Genomic DNA, 22,459 nt, shown 5'->3' with positions numbered 1-22,459 from the left:
GGCTTATCGAGATTGTCGAGGAGACAGTATCAGTATACAAAGTGAATCAATTCATATTTACGACATTATCTACTCCTTTCTTTAAGGTTGCATTTAACGTTGCATAACATCATTAACATAAAAGTTCAAAATTTTCTCACATATTTATTTATTAGCAATTTTTGACATGACTAAGAGTTATTTCTTAAATGGTGAGGACTAAGAAATGATTGTTGCAAGGAACTTGTTTGGTTTTGGACTATAAATAGACTCGTGACCATAGTGACTATAGCAGGGCGGTATGCTCTCTTGGGATCCCCTAATCAAAAGACTACAGGCACAAAAGGGAGGCACAAAAGGGAGAGTGAGCTGGTTTCAAGCTTGACTTAACTTTTTGCATAGGATGAACAACAAGGAGAATGAAAGACAAAGAAATGGAGAAATGGGCTTGATGATCGGAGAAAGGAAGGGGTATGGTTGGTGTGCCACTGGATCGATTAACATACGTTTCAAAAAGTATTTTGAAGCTATATAGCTTAGCCTTTGATGAAGGACAACGGAATAAAAAAGATGCTACTAAAACAATTTAAGGAATGATTCATAACATCACTTAATAACAACAGCTTGTCGATTTGGAACCTAAGGCCGATCATGATGGTTTTATCGCTCGCTCGAACTCTAAACAAAATCTATGCTATACTAAACAACTCAAGTATCTAACACCGACCTAACCTGCTCATATCAATAAAAACTTAAGTATCTAACACTGACCTAACCTGCTCATATCAATAAATGGTAAGAACACCTATCCGAGTATTTGACCCTATTCAAGAGTCGTGTCGAACTCATCCGAAGTCCAAGAATCTTCTATGAGTATCATCAAAATGGCCATATATACAACAGTCCAAATGGTCCTTGTAAATGAAAAAGAAAATGGTACAATAATAGGAGGAGAAATACCAAGCTACATCTTTCAATCCAAATCAGCAGAATCCTTTCACTAACTGGTTTTTTCTCAAAGAATAGACACTTGAATGCTGCAATGAACTGATTGTCATCTTCCGTCAATATCAACAGATTCATCCTTTGTTTTCTTACTTCTTTTGCAACTACTAAAGCCAGATTTCAAGATGCTTTCAGGTACAGTTTCTTCCATTACTTTTGGGACTGCAAAACTGAAGTCTGAAAGAGGTATGTCCTTGTATTGAGGATTTGCTTCTACAAAGGTTAGCATCTTCGTAGATGATCTAACCGTTTTCCCGGTTGGTGTGACATAGTAAGCGTCTAATTTAGAAAAATTCCTTCTCAGCACCAGACGCCTCTTGAAACCTTTTGGAGTCTTTGGGAGGTTAGGCTTGTCAATGACCCAAGTTCGAGTTGTATCATAGTCGATATCGGGAGGATCCTCACAAGAAGTGTCGGTTTTCCTATGGCAAGTAAAGGGTTCTTCTATCAATCTGCTTCTAATATCTTCGTACTCTTCTTGGCTGCTAATCAACCTCCATTTGAAGCATTCCTCGCATTGCGCAGCATACAGACCTACTGGCAGCCCTGGAGCCTATAAACTAGCTCATTAGCTTACTCCAAAAGAGGCTTCCATAATTAACATGGACTTTTATTCATAGATTCAAAGCCAATGCAACCACAAATAAAGATCCCCAGCAAGTTCCAAGTTGAAATTTGTAAAACTCACACTTATGATCCCTTAACTTTCACTCTAAACTTCAAGATTTGGAAAAATCAAATTGATCCAGTGATGATATGACTTTAAATAGACTTTGGACTTTGTAAAACAATCTTAGTAAATACTAAGCACTCAAAATTCTCATAAAATTCACCATATCCTAAGACAAAACAGACAAGACCATATCTAAAGAACACAGTCAAGAACTAACTGAATAAAATTGAGTGCTAGAACAGCTAACTCTGAATATCAAAGACAACTTTCCTACTGCCATTGCCAACAAATATTTTGACTCACTTGCAAGAATTTCTGTATAGCTACGTTCAAATTACTGCGAATTGATCTAAAGGAGCACTAATTCTAAAAAAATACTAAGAGATTGACCTACAAACTAGTATCAAGTTTTGCAAAACGCCCTGGTTCCATGGTTAAGCAAATCTCAAGTGATAGTCTCCCCTATGGATCAAGATTTAAATCCCCTGTTTACTAGAAATTATTAGAAGAAACTGAAAATTTTACACTAATGAACATATGAGAGAAACTACAAAAGTACTTCAAATTTGTGTCTAGTTGATATTAGGGAATATCCACTATACGGTCATTTAGAGGCAGCGGCTGGATCGAATAATTTATCCCTATTTTATCATAAAACATTCTGAACAAAACTTCGGTTATGCCATAGTACTTGTTAAAGGAGGAAAATAAAGGAATCTCAACCATCTCCAAGCAGCATCAGTTTTAGTAGAACTTTTTTCTAGTTACCAATTTTCCATTTGAATCTTCGGAATTGAAGGGTTTCAATTTCCGAAGAAGCCAAAAGAAAGAAAATCAATTGAATCCGATCAGAAGGAAAATTGTGAGGATATATAGAACAAATAGGAGAACGAGGATGGGGTTCCGGCCGTACCTTCGCCGGCGTCGTCTTGGGGGGCTTGACGGCAGCCATGCCGCTGGACGATTCTCTCTCTGGTGTGGTCTCCAATCTCCAACTGCCTAGCGGAATTTGTTGGTAGTTGCATCAAATGATGCAGAGCTGCTACATTATATATTTTTTTAATGGCTAACTCATATTATCATGCGTTACTAAATATTTAAAAATTATTATTATTATTATTATTTTGTTAAAAAAAAATATTTATCGATAAAATATGTGTTTAATAACCCGAGTCGATAAATGATACATAATCTATTTAATTGAGCTTTCGATTTTTATCTTTCGAAAAATTTATCTATTAGATAAAATTTTAAATTTCAAGTAAATATGTGAATTTTAAAAATTTAGATGATCTTCCGGTATAATTTTGAAGGTTTAAAAATTAAATTTGCAAAAATTCAAAAATTAAATTAGCATAAATCTCGAAGTTATTAACCTAATATAAAAAAATTTAATAATATTGGAAAGCATATAAATTTAATATTGTCTTTTTTAGACTTTCACTTCAGGGCTTCGTGTCTCTCGATTTCCACTTGTAAGAAATGTTTCGTTCTTCTTTCCAACCAACATGGGATTTCACGGCTATGATTTCTCCAAGAGTGAGCTTCAAAAGGGATAGAAAAACTAAATACTTACAAATCTATCTCTCTTTACAACGGAGTAGAAGCATGGCATCTAATTCTCGAACCATCCAACTAACCCAACATACGAAACAAATAACTCATTACGAAAAATTCCCCGCTACAACCTTCAATAGGAGTCTAGAGCTAGTTTGTGTTTTAGTTCTCATGCAACTGATCGTTAGTAAGCTGCTCTTTTTCTCGAATAGATTCCTCCTTTTGCTCTTTGAAAAACAGGGTCGGTTTCTTTGATCGGGAAACCGGCCCCGCCCTACTTTCGGTCATTCGGTAACGTGTAACCATGAAAGCCAAAAGAACCAGAATGCTGAACAGAGCCACTACTACTCATAGATCTCTCTATTTCATCAATCTCCGCAACCAAAGAGATGGGTCTCTCAGGGATTGAAGGAACAGAGAGGTCAGTTTCGAGCATTTTCACGATTTGATCCATTGATGGCCGAGCATAGAGCTGTGGATGTGAACAAAGAACAGCAATCAACACATACTTCTCAACAACCTCAGGTGAACCCAGCTCAGGCATACCTTCTTCAACAACATCCATGGCCTTTTGCTCCCTAACCAAGGACCAAGCCCAATCGGTCACTAGAAACGGCTGGCTATCGGCGCTCCGCACCCCGAGCGCCTTCCTCCCGCTCAAAAGCTCGAGAAGAACAACTCCAAAGCTATAGACATCACTCCGCTCCGTCAACTGACCGTACAACGCGTACTCGGGAGCTACATACCCCATCGTCCCGGCAACACGAGTACTCAAATGAGTCATTCCTTCAGGAGTGAACTTAGCTAAACCAAAGTCAGCAACCTTTGGTTCAAAATTTTCATCCAAAAGAATGTTGCTGGCTTTGATATCTCTATGGATAATGGCGGGCTGAGCTCCATAATGGAGGTAAGCCAATCCCCTGGCTGTGCCAAGGGCAATTTTCTGCCTAATTGGCCAACTCAATCTCTTATCAGAATACCCAAATAAATGATCATAAACACTACCATTCTTCATCAAATCACATACAATTATCCTTTGATGACCCTCTAATGGCGTTGTTGCAATACAATAACCTCTTAAAGCAACAAGGTTAACATGTCGAACACTAGAAATTACCTCAACTTCGTGTGCAAAAATGGCGTCCCCTGCTGCAGAACAGTTCTTGAACCGCTTCAATGCGACTTCAGAATCATCAGAAAGTACCCCTTTATACACATTTCCATAGCCTCCTCTTCCAATTATGTTATCTCTTGAGAAATTCCTCGTTGCCCTTTTGATTTCATCGAATGTGAACTTCACCAGCGTCGTGCTTGCACTTATGGATTCCAATCCAGAACCCATTCCTGTTTCTACTCTACGAATTCTGTCGTTTTTCTTTGATTTCCCCTGTTTTCGCCAGAAAAACCATCCGCCGGCGACTACTGCCGCCGTTGCTGCTGCGACGCTGCAACAAATCAGAACCACCAACACCACTGTGTTCAGCTTCTTGCCTGATGAATTCCCCGACGAGAGAGGATTAAGCGAGAACAAGCATTTGGCAGTTCCCTGATCCGTCGGTCCGAATGGATTTGCAAACGCCGCCGCGTAGATCGACGGATAGGCAGGGCAATCGGTGACATTGCCGATTGACGGACCGGTCAAAAACGAGGCCTGAACGATCGCGAGCCTCGTCGTGCACGAGGCACAGGGGGAACCGTTTTCGAGCGATTGATTACAACTCGCAGCAACGCTAGTCAGCGCCGATTTAGAAACGACTCTCTCGAACTCCGATTTGGTAGTGATATTCATACAGCCCTGAGAGATCCAGCCAGTTTGAAATCCACAAGAGGTCCGAACGTTGAAATTTGGCCGAGTTTCATCAACGACCGATTGGTAAGCATTCCAGCACGAATCGGAAGAGTTCACAGGGGGCAAGAAGGAGCCAGTGAGTTTGAGGTACTGAGAGAGGACGAGGCGGAGACCAAGACGGATGTATTGACAGTCATCGGAGAAGTCGGGGCGGGAAGCGGTAGTGCCCCGCGAGAACTGGCGGAGGACGGTGAAGTTAAGAGGGCATTCAGCGGCGGAGGAGGAGGCGGCGGCGGAGAGGGAGACTATGGTGAGAAGAAGGAGAAGGGGATGGGAAGAAATGGACATCGGAACTGATTTTAGGGTCCTAGGTATCATGGGAATTGGTAGAGAATCCTGGAGATAATGGAGGTTGATTCTTCAAGCAGCCATTAACGACGGAGCTTGGAAAAAGCTCCCATTGGAAAGAAGCTCGGTGGAGGAAATTGAAGGCAACTTCCCAGTAACTTCAAAATGGATTGATCCTTAGAATTATCCTCAAACGATTTGAATCCACGGATCATAATTGATTTTGTTCTTGAAAAAAAGAATTTGTCATCGACTGTTCATATACTTCATCATTCATTCATGTCTTCCATTGATTTGGGAGGCTTTTTTTTTCTTGGGATCTTGTGCCCATCTTACCTTTCATGTTATTCCAATCATCCATTCAAAATTTTATTGAATTAAAATTAATAAATACTTTAGCCCAACATTTAAATAATTTAGTACTTTGAGTTTATTTGAACCAAATCCGTTCATCATGACCCAACTCGAAAGTCCGAAGTGTAAGTAGAAACTATCTTTTTCGTAATAAATTGGACAGTTGCAGTTATCGTCCTATTTTTAAATTTCAACCCAACTTTATACTAAAAAAACAAGAAATAACAAATTTCTAGAAATATATTGTCAATATTATGAATTAAGTTGTTGTTAGAATTTGAAAAATAAGATCAAAATAGGGAGAAGTTTCCAATGGGAAGAAACTTCAAGCTTTAAAATAAGATCGAAATTTGAAATAGACGTTTAGGAAGAAAGTATTAAAATGCAAAAAAAATTTACCAAAAGGTACGCGTAACAGAGCTTTCTTCGAGAGAGAAGTTTCGAATAGGAATCGAAAGGCGAGTGCGGCTTCACTTTCAAGAACTGACTAATTTCACTCGGTAAAGCTGCTTCGCTCAATCACCTGTATTCAAGCACAAAACCCACCGCTGTACTTCACACAAACCACCATGTGAACCAAATATCACTGCCGGCCTAATAATAGTTAATAAATACCTCCAAGAAGGTAGCTCAACACTCAATCTAGCAGATCATCAAGGCTAATTACATGTCAAACCTACCTAAGTAGGTTTGCGCATATTGCGCCCAGCACGAATTACCTCGTCCACCAAGAGCAACTGCGACGCAATTACAGGCCTGCAAAAGTTGAAGAGTGACCAAATCAATACCCCTACTAATATGATCATTTATATGACTAGAAGGGGAAAAAGAACGGTATAAAACCGTTGGACCTATCGACGACGGTATCAGCCAGTTATATTCCTTGAAAATGGCAAAAGACTAGAAAGCTAGAAATCATGACAACTTCTGTATCACATTTGTTATTGACACTAGAGCTTGGGAAGAACTTCAGCAAGAACAGAGGAGTAAAAATGAGGCATGTACCCAGAATTGATAAGTTGGCGCTTCACTGTGTAGTTATCAAAGATACCCTCCATTTGGGGGTCGATTGGTTCTCCTGTATGCTGGTTTAGCCCGACAATATTGCCCCGGTCATGCGCTCCCTGGATTCAAATCGAAAGGAAGAGTTAGAATATCGTAACAGCCTCAGAGGAGGGACATGGTAGAATTATATGACAAAGCGCACGGTGGGGGGTTTTTAGGGACACTATACCTTAAGAGCAATGAGCACATCCTGAGTGTCAAGCCCAGAGTTCTCAGCAAGTGTCTTGGGAATCACAAGAAGGGCATTGGCAAAAGCTTCGACGCCAAGTTGAGCGCGCTGTAATAATGGTTGAGAAGGTCAATAGAATGAGGTAAATGAAAAGTATGCTAAAGGACGCTGGAGAATACTTCTAGGGAAACTTACTCCTTTTACTGTTTTCTTCACTTCGTTTATCAAATGTTGTCTGGCAGCAACCTCAAAGGATCCGGCACCCTGAAAGTTCCACCAGTCATATCTTAAGACTGCAGGAAAATCTCAAACATTGGTAGCCAAATGTAGATTGACTGCAGGAAAATCTCAAACATTGGTAGCCAAATGTAGATTGAAAATCTCAACGATCACGCTATTTCCTAGTTAAAGCATTACACAAACTTGGTTCCTCTATTGTATTCATAGGGTCAAGAAGCAAAACAAATTGTAGTGCGGTGTACCATAACTGAAGCGGCGAGGCTATAACTGTTGATAAACTGATAACAAATTGGGAGGACGAGAAGGAAAAAACATATCGTTTTTTCTATTTGTGGATAAGAAATCATGTGAATAGCCAAATGTGGAAGTAAGAAAGTCAAATGCTCAACATCGGTTATTGTATCCAGGACGTTACAGAGAGCAGTCTCTTAAGTTGCCTTGAGGATGTGGTTTTTGGTCGTCATTTTCTCGAATATTTTAGTCAAATGATGCACCCTTACATCTCGAGTTACAGCAGAGACTAATAATTCTATTGACACAAATTGCACATTCATTATTCAGTTGCATGTCTAATTACAGCCAGAAAATATAACCTTACCATGACAACGGATTCATCCTCGATGGTGTTTTTAACAGATCTAAGACCATCACGGACAGCATCCTTAATTTGAGCGATCGTGTGATCATTAGGTCCTGCACCATCATGGATACTAATGAGAAAAAGACTATAATTGATTAATAAGATTTTGCATGAATGAGGACTGAAGTTCCAATGAAGTACCCTTGATCAAGATTGTACACGAATGGGGATTCTTCACATTTTCCACAAATGTATATTTCTCTTCCCCAAGAACATGTTCATAAACCAGTCCAGCCCATCCAAGGCAATCAGGAGCAAGATTTTCAACAGAATTTATAGCCTCTCCTCCACAGGCCAAAACCAACCTTTCCATGTTTCTTCTCTTGGCTCTACGAAGGGCAATTATCTACGGTAGATCCATAGCATGTATGAAAAAAATGAATATAAGTTGACAGATAAATGGCGGTCAACCCAAGATTTCATGCCCCTTCATCACATAAATTGTAATGGTTATTAATCATGCGAAATAGAATAACATATAATTTACAACGCAATATGTTTTTTTCTAGTAACTTATGACAGACAAAAATCAAATATACATTTATAAGAAAATATTGTTCAAAGACGTTCAAATATTGATGTACATCTCAATCACTTTCAAATAAAAGAAAAAAGAGTTCGATAGCAATATTTAAACATATTATTCAAAAGAAAAAAGAATAAAAACATTGTACTCCTGACAAGTTGAACAAATTGATTACATGTTTCTAATAACTCTTAAAGTAAAAGTCTTAAAGAAAATCAAATATCATAAGAAATTTTCCAAATATTTTTGAAGTCACATGAGAAACATATTTCTTGTACAAGCATGAGAAACAGATTTCGAAGTCAAATTTGTCAGAAACCATCATACGTTAAGAAAATATCGTACTTATAATCCAAAACATATTACTTCTAGAGACATCTTTGGGAAATCATTGGACCTTTGTCATCAACTTTTAAAGGATAACATACTGAAATTGTGTTTCCTCAGCTATACACCGATGGATTGGTCCAAATGATGGACATATTTTTTTACAACACATTTCATTTGTAATGGTGATGGGATTGGCTTTTAAAGTTCATCAGCCTTTCAAGGTGCTACAATAAGTCTTTTCATGATGAGGCTTAAACATCATTTCACACCGAATGTATCAAGGGAAGAAAGAAAAAACAATGACCAAGGCAACTTCAAGAAATACAGCCTTACCCCTTCCCTTGCGAGCATATCCAAAGATGGGGGATCAATTCCTTTTTGATTTATGATAACAAAGTTGTTGTCATTACCTGCACAAACCTGCATATGACAAGAATATAAGACAACAATTAAAAAGTGCAGATGGTTTTAATAACTAACATGCATGACATTAGCATTCTTACCTTGTTTTTCAATTCAATGATTTTCTTAACTCTTTCATCAACCTGACGCCTTTCAGCAGCAACCATGGCTTCCCTCTGTTCCGCATTAGAGTAGAAAAATCCAGCATTTATTTCACTGAGAGAAAAGCCATCAATTTATCAATGTTCACAATACATTATAGTGATATAAAGCTATAAATGAATGTGATCCACATTTCATATTCAGGATAACTAGTTTAATTCAACCCACCAATGCCATAGTACATCAGGCCTGGGGCAGCAATATAGAAACATGCATTTATTCTACATTTAGGAATGCAGAAACAACACGAAACATAGATTCAACATTACAAGTAACATATTTATCCAACTATGGAGATATAGAAATTAAAGAAAGACTCATCAATACCTTTTGTCATATTCCAGAGAAACGTTGCTGGTTAAAATAAAACAATTCTCAGCCCTCCGTTTCATATCAGGATGTCTAGAGCCGTGATCAAGGACAAGACCTTCAACCTAGTGAATGATGATCAGAGAATTGAGAAATATTAAAGTATTAACAAAAAAATAAATAAATAAAGGAATGAAAGAAGGAAAAAGAAAAAGTCTGAGAATGTACAATTAGGATAAAATAAGAAATCTACACACTCTGTCAAACAGATGAGATTTTGAAAAAGAGGAAAGGAACAAAGCTCTTGAATTAACATGAATCAACCAAAATAATTGCACAATTCTTCACAAAAAAGCTAAAACTACAAGCATTAAGAAAATGGAGGCAAAACCGTTCTCTACTTTTCCATTGAAACAAATAGATACATAAAGAAAATAGAAATGCTATTTCCTTTCGAAGTATAAATGCCCTTTTGATAATGGTTTTCTATACCTTTTCCAAATTACAAATGCTCCCATCACAAAAAAAGATGAAAATGCAGAACTTCATAAAGAAAGAGAGATGTACTAAAGAATATAGTGGAAAAATAACTGGGATGCAAAAAAATGTGTCAACCTGTTTCCTCTAATGAAAGAACCATAGATAGCACGAAAGTATTCTAACAAAAACCCAAAAAGAATCCATTCAGAATAACAAAAAGAAAAGAAAAGAAAAACCACTAAATGATTAATTTTGACAGAACTGTGGAGAACATTCTCAGAAATGGAACGTTGTTTGCGTGATAATAGAGCACTTCTGCAACATACTGACCAATATGCAACAAAGCAATGAAATAGTGGAAACAAAGCTAAAATCGAACTGTTTTTTTTTTATATCAAGTGAATGAGATCCTAAATTTTTCCATTGCTAAGATGAGGATCTCTAACCAAAAAGTTCTGCAGTTGCTCTCTCTTTTATAATGCCAATAGGAGATCACTTCTGCTATCTCTTTGGTTATTGGATTGGGAATATATTCAGAATCCTTTTGGATTCTTTAATAATATATTTCTCATTCAAAAGAAGTTCTCATAGAATATTAGACATACCAAGCGAGTGTCAGCATCAAACTTATGACGCATGTGCATGATTTCCACCATGAACAAGTCAATGGCTTCTTCTGGTTTACGAATACAGAGCACCTGTAATAATTCAAACACATCCCATAAGCCAAAAAAGGTACAAGCAATCATCTATAGCAGTATGTTCAACAGTCTACAATCATATGATCATAATTTATATAAGATTTCTCTATATTTCATTCATCAATGAAATTTGTTTCTCTTCTCAAAAAGGAAAAATAAGGCTTAGAATTTTCAATCTGAGCTCAGGTCATATATGTTATTATAGTCACTAAGAGATGAGTACTCACTGCATTAACTACTATATCAGTCAATTGATCTGCCAATGCTTCATACAACTGTACATGAGATTGAACCATTAGAAACATATGAGATGAGACAGCAAAAGTTTCAGCATGAATTACACAGAAGAAGAGAAAAAGTGAGGTCAAATAACCTTTGTTCTTAGTGTCGTTCTTGCCACCATTTTAAGGATCTCTTTGTCCGGCTCCTCACCAACCACAACATTAGTCTTAAATTGTTCAAGGAATTGAAGAGTTGCTCTTTTGGCAATCTCAAAACCATCAACCAGGACACGTGGATGCATGCCTGGATCAATTATTAAACTCCATTAGAACAAAAAATACCAATAAATACACACACCCATAGGAGAATATCAACCAATTCCTATAAGATGTAAAGAAGCTTCATTCCCAGGATTAAAAGTTTCTTCTTTAAATAACATAATAAAGAGACATCAAACAAATTTTCATCGATAACTTCAAGTTGAAGAATCCATTTTAAATATGTTTCTGAAAAGTCGGCCATTTATACTATGTGTACTTCTCCAACAACAAAGTGTTTCTTGCTAGCTTTTTCACCACACAGAGGCCTGTATTGAGCTTGAATACAATTCCATCACTCACGCAACTTTTTCAGAAGTACCAACACATATCCCACGGAGAATCTTGACATTTTATGAACCATAATTGTAAATAACGGTACCACTAAAATAAAAGTACCAACCTTCATCAATGTAACGCTCTGACTGTTTCATAAGTTCGCCTATAAAAATCACGGTAGAAGTAGTACCATCTCCACTGCTGTCGTCCTGAGCAACAGCTGTTCGTGCTATCATGATTGCTGTGGGATTTTGAATTTGCTGCAACCATAGAAAACAAGTATGGATTGAACACTTAATGTTCTCCTATATAATAAATCTCTTTTGGGTGAATGGTAGTGAAAATTTTCCAAGGATTCTGCGTCAATAAATGAGTAATGAGCTTATATATGAACAACCCAGCAATTTAGGCAATATTTCTCCGTTGTGTAAACCCGATGGTGAAAAAAATCAATAATAACAAACCCAATTCAAGACGTACGCGGAAAATCTATTGAAATAAGAGATCTGAGATTAGAATAGGGTTTAGGGCAGAGAGCGCTAACCATTTCTTTAAGCAAAGTGTTGCCGTCTTTGGTGAGCTTAATATCTCCAGCACCACCCACAAGCCTAAACATATAGATACGAAAAGTGATGAGAGAAATCGAAACGTGGAAGCGATTTTGAAGATCATAAATAACGACGTACATTTTGATTGTTCCTTTAGGACCGAGATTGCTCTTGAGGACATCTTGCAAGCCCTTCGCGGCATTGATATTCATGTGCAGAGCGGCGGATTTGTTGAGAACTTCTGCATTTGGATTGAGTACTCTCAGCGACATTTTTCGTTTACCTGCGAATCGAGCTCAGTGAAGGACCAGAAGCAAATAACAGAGTAAAAATGGAAATGGTTTAGGAGGGAAAGCTATGGCGGAACTACGGCAGGGTTTATGTGCTGCTACATTGAATGCGTAGCCCAAAAATGACTCGAAGTTGCAACCGGTTCGGTTTCCTCCGTTTTTGGCCAAATAAATAACCGAACCAATGTCCAATAATGCTCAAAACCAATCGGTTCGGTTCTCCGTACAGACCTGTGAACGGCGGAGGGTTGCGAGGTGCGTAGGCTGCGAGCGGCGGTGGCTTGAAAAGTCGGTGGGCGGCGAGCGACGGCGGGAACTGCTCGGACGGATGGATCGAGACAATTGGTTGCACAAAAACGAGGAGTTGGTTGGGCGGCTAGGGTTTTGAGTTCAATATATACATAACTTCGGTCTGCCGGTTTTTTATTTGTTTTTAAAAGACAAACTGAACCAAATTCCAAACCGAGATGTCCAATTTTTTAATACCGAATCAAACCAGTCGGTTCGATCGGTTCGTCGGTTTATTGGTTTTTTTGTTGCAAGTTTTAAATTGAATTTTGGAGGGTAATTTCTCCCTACCAACGTGTAAGGCCCTTTCTTCCGAACAAAATTATATTTAAAATTATTTTTATACCGTTCGAGTAAATAAGAGATATATGAATAATATCGAATTCATATCCAAATGCGAATAAATATACAAATAAATAACTCGGGTTGGTTTGCATAATGTCTTTCACTCTTGGAAGCAGTTTAATTTAAGTAGCTAATGTGGTCACGTTGACGGAAATGCAGGAAAATGTTAGAGTCATCATGTATCAAATCTATATTTTAAATTATGGGTTGAATCCTTGGCACGAGAGACCGAGACCGAACTATGATCCATTTGAAAAAATAAGAATAAAACATTAAAAAAAAAATAGTAGGAATATTCAAGTAATTAAAAACAACAAAATAAATAATTAATTCATATAGTTTTATTTTAACAATTTTGGTAATATTAAAAATCATCCTTTAATTAAAATAAGATTACATTAATTAGCACAATTAATATATTTTGTATTAGAGCGACAATAATTAATAAATATATTATTAAGTATCATTACACTTGTATAAATTAGAATAAGATTAATCTTATCTAATAAGAATATATTCCCTACGAATTAAATAAAAATTTTATTTTTATTAAAAATTTAAATAGAGAAAATAAACGCCGTAAAATGAACAATGAAAAATTGTAGATTTCATTAAAAATGAGAATGATGTTGACGAGAATTGTAAATTAATGAAATTATTCCTTTTAACGAGATTTTAAAATTAACTTTTTTATTTTCGTTCTTTAATTTTATTCCTCGAGTTTTAATATTAAAAAAATGATGTTTGTTTTGAATATAAAAATTATTACTAAGAAAAAGAGCTCCCAACAATTTTTATTCACAAGCCAAATAAAATAAATTATTCTATTCCAAAACTCTAATTAAAAATAAATAAAGTCACTCCTCTACGGCCGTTTACAGCGTACAACTTAATTCAATAACTGACGTGGCAAATCCTATTAGGCTTACAGCTGTCACTGTCACATCACAAAGTGCATTTCGCGTGACTATTTTAACTTAACGCCGTCAAGTCCACGTCAACCAAAAGCTCTCACGGCCGTCATGCCTTTTTCCTCTATGTCTCTTCTTCTCAAGCCAATCCACTCTCTCCGGCATGTGATACCCCACGTAGGCTCGGACAACCGTTTTCCTCCGAACCTAAACCCCAAAGCGAAAAGAAAATTACATGAAAATAAACAAAACGAATAAAATAAATGTTTCTGCCATTAAAGAAACGAAGAAGAGAAAGCGGTTTTTGGTTTGTTGCAGAGCGGCGGTGGCTGTAGTCAATGAATCTTCTCTCAGAAGCCGTAAAATTTCTTCGCAGTACAGAGATTAGAGATTTTAATTTGTTCTTCTTTTTGAAGATTCGTTGAGCTTTTCTTCGTTTGCGTCTCTTTGAAGCTAATCGATCTCGCGGTTTTGGAGTTTCTTTTGCAGGTTTTCGCCATTAATTTAGAGGCTTCTCACGAGATATCCTCCTCCTTTTTCAACCTCTTCGTTGTTTCTCACGAGAAAGAGTTCTTGATGTGTTCAGTTGATTGCTCTATATAACGGTATTGTGTTTGTGTTCGTCTGTGTCAGGGCTTGTAATGGCGGAGGAGAAGAAGCGGAGCGATTCGAGGATGAGGAGTTTTGTTTTGATTTTGTTGTGTTTAGCGCAATGCTGTTGTTTATCGGATGCGATTTTGGATCCGATTGATTTTTTGGCTCTGCAAGCGATTCGGAAGAGTTTGGAGGATTTGCCTGGGTCTAATTTCTTCGCATCTTGGGATTTCACAGGCGATCCTTGTAATTTCGCCGGTGTTTTGTGTGATTCTGATAGAGTTGTTGCCTTAAACCTAGGGGATCCTCGCGCTGGTTCGCCTGGTTTGGTTGGCCGGATCAATCCTGCCATTGGCAAGCTCTCAGCACTCACGGAGTTCACCATTGTTCCTGGTCGAGTCTTTGGAGCTCTGCCGCAGACGCTCTTCCAACTGAAGAACCTCCGTTTTCTTGCTATCAGTCGCAACTTCATCTCCGGTACTCTCCCTGCGAATCTCGGTGAGATTCGGAGTTTGAGGACTCTGGACCTCAGTTTCAATCAACTCACCGGAGAAATTCCTCGCTCCATTGGAACGATTACGGAGTTATCCAATGTCATTCTCTGCCATAATCGCCTCACAGGCACAGTCCCTATGTTTCCGTACCGTAGCCTTAATCGTCTTGATCTGAAGCATAACAATCTCACCGGACATCTTATACCGGACTCTCTTCCTCCTTCTCTCCAATACCTCTCTCTCTCATGGAACCGCCTGAACGGCCCCGTCTTCCGCCTCCTCAGCCGCCTCAACCAGTTGAACTATCTCGACCTCAGCCTGAACCAGTTCACCGGAACCATTCCAACGCGTATCTTCAGTTTTCCGATCGTTAACCTCCAGTTGCAACGGAACCTCTTCACCGGTCCAGTCCTGCCGGCTGCTCAGGTGGCGATTCCAACCGTTGATCTCAGCTACAATCGTCTCTCCGGTCCGATATCGCCAATGTTCTCCACCGTGCAGAATCTGTACCTGAACAACAACCACTTCACGGGAGAAGTTCCAAACAGCCTCGTGGACCGATTGTTGGCTGCGAATATTCAAACTCTGTATTTGCAGCACAATTTTCTGACCGGAATCGAGATCAATCCGACGGCGGAGATTCCTCTTAGTAGCTCATTGTGCTTGCAGTACAATTGTATGGTACCGCCGATACAAACACTGTGCCCGGAGAAGGCCGGCAACCAGAAAACTCGGCCAACGGAACAGTGCGGCGAATGGAGAGGGTGAAATTTGGGAAGTAATTAATTAATTAATTAGGTACATAAAAAGAAAGTAATTAAAGGTGAAAAAAAAAAATAAAGAAAATGATTTTTTTTAATATAGTTTCCGATAATTAATTAATTAATATATACAAAATCTTTGCGGCAGAGAATGTGTTTTCTTCTTCTCTTTTTCTTTTTAGTATCCGTTTATTTGTTTTTGTTCGTTTTTTGGGGTTCAGAAAATAGGAATATTCTTATTTATATAATTGTTTTTAGGAGAGTGCAAATGTTTATTCAATTATATGTACGTTTTTATTTATTTTTTCATTTTCTATTATAATTTCCCCTTTGATTTACTCTCTCTCTCTCTCTCTTTTAATAGCTTTTGTTTTTTTAAAAAAATTTGATTATTGTAGTTTAATGTGAATAATGATTTTTTTTTATATATAGTCGGAATTATTAATGAGAATTTCTTTATATATATATATATAGAATGAAATAGGTATAATTACTTAATGTTATTTTATATTTGTTATTAATTAAAATGTTAGTAACTAAAAATTAAATGTTATTTTTTGACTCGATAAAAACAAAATTTATTTTAATTTTCATATTCAGCAAACCGATCAGATCTAACCTCATTAAACTTTATGAAGAAGAAAGAAGACAATTTATAGAATACGAGATTAGATAGTGATAATTAAACCACATGGGAGATTATAAAGAGAAGTGAAAGTGTAAGATAGAAGTAATCATCTACCAATTAAGCAAAAATGAATAAACTAACAACATTCCATCAAATTCCCGATCAACTCAACTCATCCAGTATAGCTTGTGTTGGGATATCAACTTATTTGAATTGGGTTGAGTTCAACTAAACGAAAACATATATCAAACGAAAGTAGAAGAAAAGGGTTATACTATGTGGTCCTCCCAATTAACTTGACAATTTTGCCCATAGCTCGGGATAAAATTTCTTGCAATACAATCCATATACACATTCCGTAAAATTGGTGCATAATTTGACTGTTTCGATTTTCTTTCTCTAATTAGTTCTCGTCAATTTTGAATATAACTCAAAATTTTCTTTTAGAAGCATCGAAACGTAATAATACCGATTTGTTGTTTGAATCATAAGATTGTAAAGACGAAAAAGTGAATAAAGGCTTGAATTACAATAAATCACTTTAGAAAGTGAAGGCTATAAGTTACCAAAGTTTGTTCCACAAGTAGGATTAATGGCCCATATTTTATTATTAAATAAATACTTTTATCCTTTTTTACTCTTAATAAAATAAATAGAAATAAATAAATAAATAATGTTATATCCAAGTAGGGGCCCTCATACTTTATGTTCCCTCCCTTTTCAATGCTTCCTTCTAAAGTTCCCTTCTTAATTATCACCTCCATGAAAGTGCTCATTTTGCAAATTTTCATGTTTAAAGTGCCCATTTTGCAATTTTTAAGTTGAAACTTTGGGGCTTAAAAGTAAAAGTTCGATTTTTTTTTAAAAAAAAAAAAAATATATAAAGTATAAAGAAGGACCGTTCGTTACCCGACTTAATAATATTCTAACTGATTTGGGTACGGTGTTATAATATTAGGATAGTTACACCCGAGTGCTATACCTATCGATAGTAATTTTATGCATGAACATTATGATCTTTTTTTAAAAAAATAGTTCATAAAATAATAATTCGATAAATTTATGAAACTAAGATCATTTATTTCTTTAATTTTCTCTTTCAAAAAAAAAAAAAAAGTACGAAGTGATTTTTTAAAAGAATTTAAAAAATGGAATAAAGTTTTAATTGTTGAAAGGGGAATTCTTAGAGTCTCCCAAAAAAGGGAACAGTTTTAATGAGTGTTGCTTCCTCCACAAGAAATTGAAAGCAAATGCAAATAATTGTTAATTGTTTATAGAGATTAGCATCGAAACTCGAGCGTTTTTCATTACATGCACGAAATGATTTTATGGAAGTGAAAAACGAGTGTTTTTCGTATATCTTACGTGATAGTGGTCTAACTAGACCAACTTTAAAGACTTGAGTCATTGTGGCATGAGTTCATTTGTAGAGAGGACTGATCGACTTTGTAACAACTAAAACCTATCGTGAGCAGATATTGTCTACTTTGGCCCGTTACGTATCATCGTTAGCCTCACGATTTTAAAACACATCAGGTAAAGAGACATTTCTACGCTCTTATAAAGGGTGTTTCATTTCCCCCCTTCAACGGATGTAAGATCTCACAAACTACATCCCCATCGACAATCTCACAAAATTGAAATTACAAAAAAAACTTCAATTTTTTTGTTCGGTAATTTCATATCATTATTAAAAAATAGTCACGTCGAACGACGTAGTTAAAAAATGATTTAGAAAATCCAAAAAAGAAACAAGGACAAAAAAGTCAATGTTTTGTTGTATGTTTAGGACATAATCCCATCCTTCCCAATGCCCACTTACTCAAACCATTTTGGATTCTTAGGATTTGGCCAAACCTTTCTTTTCAATGTTGGATTTTCTCACTTTTTTTTACTTTCTTTCTTCCAATTCTACCCTTTTCTCGAGAGAATTATCTGATCCTACTACAACGTTCGTTCATCAAGGACGCCACCAGTCCTAAAATCAATCAATAAAAAAAAAACACTAATAAGTTTCAGATCAATGAACAACCTGAAACGGATGAAGTGAACCAACCAGACGAGCCGACTAGATGGGTTGTACTAGCCCAAACCCACAACAAATAGAGATAGTCCACTTTGTTCTATTACATATAGCCACCAGTCTCACGGTTTTAAAACACATCTACTAGAGAGAGGTTTCCACACCCTAATAAGGAATGTTTCGTTCCCCTCTCCAACCGATGTGAGATCTCACACGGGTCATGGGGCATAGCGCATACGTCCAAAACAACCAACCTAACAAACAAACATGGTGGGCAATGAAAAGGAGGTGTGTAGAGTTTGAAGTTATCCCAAACGCCAAGCACACCCCCTCTTTCTAAGAAAAAGCTACAAGGAAATGACAAGAAATAATCAAAATCAATGTTGTAGGGAAAGTGAAATCCATGATTTGACCAATCATTTATGCATGGCTGCAAAATTTCATGCTATTTATGGAGAAGACGTGGGCAACCCATGTCCCCTACTTCACTAGATCTTTAGCAAGAACAAAACCAAGAAGTAGATACAAACAAGAACACTTAATAACACAGAATTCACAAACAAAATGGATCAAATCCAACTTTGTGAAAAAATTAGTGTCTTATCAGTCAGAATGCTCATAAACATTGATAAACCAACAAAATTTACCCCTAAACTTCACATACTCACTTGTCTGGATGGCTGGAAGAGCAAGGCAGGCAAGCTTTCTTTGGGCTTTTTGTTGGCATCTATCTCATCAGCTCCATAAATTTTGGCCACTTGGCTCCTGAACTTGAATAAGCAGCAGTAGCAGCAAAGAAGCAGAGTCCCATGATGTTAATATTGTATATAACCTATACATATACATATATACATATACATATATGTATATATATAACACTACCAAGCATTACAGCAAAGGGGAGAAAAGGAACCCAAGTTTTTTATGTCAAAGCTTCTGTTAGGTGTTGCAGCATTTTTTAGCATTTTTTTAGTGTTTTTTAGTTGTATGAACAGTTACGGGTTGATGAAGCTATTTATCTCATCCATTAGACAATAGAAATGTTGATTGTTAGGCAAGAAGTAAAACCCGATTGTCGCCTGTTCGAGGAAGAGAAGTTTAACGTCGTGACCGGAGTCTTTCAGCCCTTGCACGTAAGCAAGTTGCCAGTCTTGCATTAAATCCAAACCGGCAACGACGACTAGGCTTTTCGGGAAGTCGAGTCCTGCTATGCTTTTGGATTTGGGGCCAAAAATGTTGCAAGCTGGGTGATCTCTGTCTTCTCCTTCAGGGAGATAGGCTCTCCAGTACCAATCTCGGTCTTGGATGGTTACGAAGTATTTACCGTCGAGTTTCTTCTCAGATTCGGTTCTCTTTTTGCCACCGAACATCGGGTGAAGAAGGATATTGCCTAAGACTTCGATGTCTTCTTCAGCTGCCTTCACAGCAACATGATGAGCAATGTTGCCACCAGAACTGTCGCCAGCTAAATACACATGAACCTTAGAGTCCTTCCCACTTTGCAGCCATGTTTTTGACTTAACCCATTTAAGTGCAGCCCAGCCATCCTCATACGCACATGGATATGGATGTTCAGGCGACCGACGATAGTTAACCGAGACAACAGCTGCCTTGCAGATGCTTACAATTCGACGGCAAAACGTGTCATAGATAGCACTGTTGGCTGATGAATGAGCAAAGCTCCCCCCATGAAAAAACAGGATGACAGGAACAACTTTAGACGTGCTTAGAGGCTTCTCAAGATCAACGATACCCCATCGAGCTTCGTTTCCAGGGGATAGCTGATAAACTCGGTTAAGAAGGCCAGAAGCTCGATCGACATGATCAAACGAGAAAACCCCATCAACAGGAATCACATTGGCAGGAACTTTACGCTCAAGATACTCCGCTAACTCACGGTTGAATGTCCCATCCGAGCGGCGGAGAATGTTGTAAGCTAGCTTGAAATTGGAGATAAGCACCCATGTATTCAATGGAACAACGCTCTACACATCAAGATAACAACCCAATTAAGAGAAAGTGAAAACCAAGTAAAATCAGGGATGAACATGATTATTCTGAAGAACGAAGGCATTATCTCCAAGCATTTATGCAGCAAATCTAACTAAAATCCCAAAAACATACCAGAAATACACACAGAGCAAATCATTCTAAGCCAAAAACCATCACCTATACACAAAGACAGCCTAAAACTTGCCCAAGAAGCTTAAAAAACTTGCCCAAAACTCAGCATACAAGAAAGAAAGCTTGTAAACCCAAAATCATAACCTTAAAAAGCAAAACCCAATTCAAAATCTAGCAAAATAGGCAAGAAATGAATTCAGATTAAGAAAGAACAAAAGTACCTTAGATTCATTAAGGTTGACTTCATTACTCCGAGCCATCTCCTCTTGACACCCAGAAAAGAACAAACCCCAAAACGAAGAATCAAACAAAGATTAAGAACAGAGCAAGTGATATCCACTCAAAGAAACAACCAAAACCCTCTGATTCTCATGGCAACAAGAACAAACAAAGAAACAACCAAATGGGCTACTCCCCCTTCTTCTCTAAGCCCTTCAAATCAATCTATGGCGATGATTGAACATAACCCTGATGGAGTATTGGTGTTAAACACCCTTTTTCTCCCCTTGATTGATACCTCGTTTTGGGTTCACAGGGCATTGAAGAGACAGTTTTATCAGAAAGAAGGGAACAGAGAAGTCTCAGAAAAGGCAGGGAGATCAAGCGAAGGGGATAATAGAGAAATAAAAAGAAAGACAAAGTACAAAGAAAGAAAGAGAGAAAGCGAGAGTGTTTGATGGTCAAAATCGCAAATAAGAGAAACAAAACAACGGTGGTGGTGGACGGAGACGCGAGAGAGACGACAAATCGGTCGGCCGAATTCAACTGTTCATAAGGGACCTACCAATTCAATTCAATTCAATTCAATACAATCCAATTCAATTCAAATCAAATCAACAAATCTATCTCTAAACATATATAAACAAATCTGCAAAAAATTCTTACGAATTTCATTAAGGCTTTGTTGATTCCGTTCCCTTTGTGCCGAAATATTTAAAATGTGGATGAACAACTCCTTTGATTATAGGGTTTGGAGGTCAGTCGATGTTAATGTAATGGAAAGATCGGGCTGAACAATGGGCTAATAGCAAATGTCAGAGCCATTTTGGGTCTTTTTTGGTTCTTTTTCATTAATGATTCAATATTTTTTTTTTTTTTTTTTTTGGTATTTATTGGGATTTGCTTTTTGAAAAGTGGGTTAAATTTATAGCTTTTGTCTTTTTTTTACTACTTGGTTAGAATTATCTGAAATCGACATGTTGGACCATAAAATTAAAGTCTTCGTAATAATTCGGTCATAAACACTTCGGTAACAGCTCGAGCCCACCGATAATAGATATTGTTCGTTTTGATTCATTACGTATCGTCGTCAATCTCACGATTTCAAAACGCGTATTCTAGGGAACGATTTTCATGTACTTATAAGAAATGTTTCGTTACACTCACCAATTGATGGGTTTCCATGCACTTATAAGAGTCAGAGTAGGGTTGAACGAAGTTGCCATTTTGGACATTATACATTTACACGTCAATATATCACAATCACTACAAAAGCTATCTTAGTAATAATGAACGCAACAATGACTTTATTAACGTATTTAAACTTCCGACACTACACATCTGTACAAACCCTACTTTCGTTACTCCTTAATCATATTAGCATCGTTAAAAATAACAAGAAATTCAATTATAGTAAATAATAAAAGTCGATACTACGAGAGCTCTAGAAATTTCCTCCCTTTGACCCGATAATTTTATATTCGAAGTGTTTTATTATCCGTTTCGAAATAGGTTAAAACTACGAAGATTTGATTTTAATATGTTATTTAATTTTTAAAAAAATTGTGTAAAAATTAAAAAAGAAATAAAAAATGGTGGAGACGGAGTTTCCTGCGTGCGGCCAACGCCAAAGCACGTGGCGACGAGGGGTTCCGTCTGGATTTTTTTTTTTTTTTTTTTTTTTTTT

General features: G+C 37.1%; 5 protein-coding genes across 9 annotated transcripts; 1 reads left to right on the top strand and 4 right to left on the bottom strand.

The window, feature by feature from the left end:
* Positions 1-562: 562 nt before the first annotated feature.
* Positions 563-2,687, bottom strand: LOC111497887 (methyl-CpG-binding domain-containing protein 4-like). 3 transcript variants are annotated; one of them, XM_023148892.1, is made up of 3 exons: positions 2,571-2,662; positions 2,375-2,442; positions 563-1,537 (listed from the first exon to the last, which is right to left on the bottom strand). In XM_023148892.1, the coding sequence occupies exons 2-3, from the start codon at positions 2,381-2,383 to the stop codon at positions 1,034-1,036; spliced, it is 513 nt and encodes a 170-aa protein (XP_023004660.1). In that variant the 5' UTR covers positions 2,384-2,442; positions 2,571-2,662; the 3' UTR covers positions 563-1,033. The 3 variants fall into 3 exon arrangements, with proteins under 3 accessions (XP_023004660.1, XP_023004659.1, XP_023004658.1); XM_023148891.1 differs by lacking the exon at positions 2,375-2,442 and having other exon boundaries at positions 2,571-2,687; XM_023148890.1 differs by lacking the exon at positions 2,375-2,442 and having other exon boundaries at positions 563-1,530; positions 2,571-2,687.
* Positions 2,688-3,189: 502 nt separating this feature from the next.
* LOC111497781 (probable LRR receptor-like serine/threonine-protein kinase RKF3) lies at positions 3,190-5,677 on the bottom strand. The gene has a single exon (XM_023148724.1). The coding sequence runs from the start codon at positions 5,379-5,381 to the stop codon at positions 3,489-3,491; it is 1,893 nt and encodes a 630-aa protein (XP_023004492.1). The 5' UTR covers positions 5,382-5,677; the 3' UTR covers positions 3,190-3,488.
* Positions 5,678-6,018: 341 nt separating this feature from the next.
* On the bottom strand, positions 6,019-12,648 carry LOC111497796 (T-complex protein 1 subunit zeta 1-like). Of its 3 annotated transcripts, none has more exons than XR_002720669.1 (16): positions 12,234-12,646; positions 12,092-12,155; positions 11,672-11,807; positions 11,103-11,254; positions 10,957-11,004; positions 10,634-10,726; positions 9,567-9,673; positions 9,179-9,293; positions 9,009-9,095; positions 7,961-8,165; positions 7,778-7,872; positions 7,135-7,203; positions 6,940-7,047; positions 6,711-6,829; positions 6,321-6,461; positions 6,019-6,228 (listed from the first exon to the last, which is right to left on the bottom strand). XR_002720669.1 is itself a non-coding variant. In XM_023148751.1 (16 exons), the coding sequence occupies exons 1-15, from the start codon at positions 12,365-12,367 to the stop codon at positions 6,386-6,388; spliced, it is 1,608 nt and encodes a 535-aa protein (XP_023004519.1). In that variant the 5' UTR covers positions 12,368-12,648; the 3' UTR covers positions 6,019-6,253; positions 6,347-6,385. The 3 variants fall into 3 exon arrangements, 2 of the variants coding, with proteins under 2 accessions (XP_023004519.1, XP_023004517.1); XM_023148751.1 differs by having other exon boundaries at positions 6,019-6,253; positions 6,347-6,461; positions 12,234-12,648; XM_023148749.1 differs by having other exon boundaries at positions 6,019-6,461; positions 12,234-12,645.
* Positions 12,649-14,075: 1,427 nt separating this feature from the next.
* On the top strand, positions 14,076-15,873 carry LOC111497825 (LRR receptor-like serine/threonine-protein kinase ERL2). The gene is made up of 2 exons (XM_023148792.1): positions 14,076-14,418; positions 14,563-15,873. The coding sequence occupies exon 2, from the start codon at positions 14,571-14,573 to the stop codon at positions 15,783-15,785; it is 1,215 nt and encodes a 404-aa protein (XP_023004560.1). The 5' UTR covers positions 14,076-14,418; positions 14,563-14,570; the 3' UTR covers positions 15,786-15,873.
* Positions 15,874-18,815: 2,942 nt separating this feature from the next.
* On the bottom strand, positions 18,816-21,536 carry LOC111497844 (gibberellin receptor GID1B-like). Its single transcript, XM_023148825.1, has 3 exons — positions 21,439-21,536; positions 20,775-21,333; positions 18,816-20,414 (listed from the first exon to the last, which is right to left on the bottom strand). Exons 2-3 carry the CDS (start codon positions 20,811-20,813, stop codon positions 19,425-19,427), a joined length of 1,029 nt encoding a protein of 342 aa, XP_023004593.1. The 5' UTR covers positions 20,814-21,333; positions 21,439-21,536; the 3' UTR covers positions 18,816-19,424.
* Between the last annotated feature and the right edge of the window lie 923 nt (positions 21,537-22,459).

Source organism: Cucurbita maxima, unplaced genomic scaffold (assembly GCF_002738345.1).
Source record: "Cucurbita maxima cultivar Rimu unplaced genomic scaffold, Cmax_1.0 Cma_Scf00024, whole genome shotgun sequence".
NCBI classification, from domain to species: domain Eukaryota; kingdom Viridiplantae; phylum Streptophyta; class Magnoliopsida; order Cucurbitales; family Cucurbitaceae; genus Cucurbita; species Cucurbita maxima.
This window is presented reverse-complemented; position numbering and strand designations above follow the sequence as displayed.

What these genes read in the sequence shown, in the direction of transcription:
- LOC111497887 (XM_023148890.1), bottom strand. Translation starts at nt 2,682, where the DNA reads ATGCAACTACCAACAAATTCCGCTAGGCAGTTGGAGATTGGAGACCAC. An exon ending in CCAAGACGACGCCGGCGAAG is followed by an intron (nt 1,531 to 2,570) that starts GTACGGCCGGAA and finishes TATAGGCTCCAG; the next exon opens with GGCTGCCAGTAGGTCTGTAT.
- LOC111497781 (XM_023148724.1), bottom strand. Translation starts at nt 5,381, where the DNA reads ATGATACCTAGGACCCTAAAATCAGTTCCGATGTCCATTTCTTCCCAT.
- LOC111497796 (XM_023148751.1), bottom strand. Translation starts at nt 12,367, where the DNA reads ATGTCGCTGAGAGTACTCAATCCAAATGCAGAAGTTCTCAACAAATCC. An exon ending in AGAGCGTTACATTGATGAAG is followed by an intron (nt 11,255 to 11,671) that starts GTTGGTACTTTT and finishes TAATTGATCCAG; the next exon opens with GCATGCATCCACGTGTCCTG. An exon ending in AGGATGAATCCGTTGTCATG is followed by an intron (nt 7,204 to 7,777) that starts GTAAGGTTATAT and finishes TGGAACTTTCAG; the next exon opens with GGTGCCGGATCCTTTGAGGT.
- LOC111497825 (XM_023148792.1), top strand. Translation starts at nt 14,571, where the DNA reads ATGGCGGAGGAGAAGAAGCGGAGCGATTCGAGGATGAGGAGTTTTGTT.
- LOC111497844 (XM_023148825.1), bottom strand. Translation starts at nt 20,813, where the DNA reads ATGGCTCGGAGTAATGAAGTCAACCTTAATGAATCTAAG. An exon ending in TCAACCTTAATGAATCTAAG is followed by an intron (nt 20,415 to 20,774) that starts GTACTTTTGTTC and finishes CTTGATGTGTAG; the next exon opens with AGCGTTGTTCCATTGAATAC.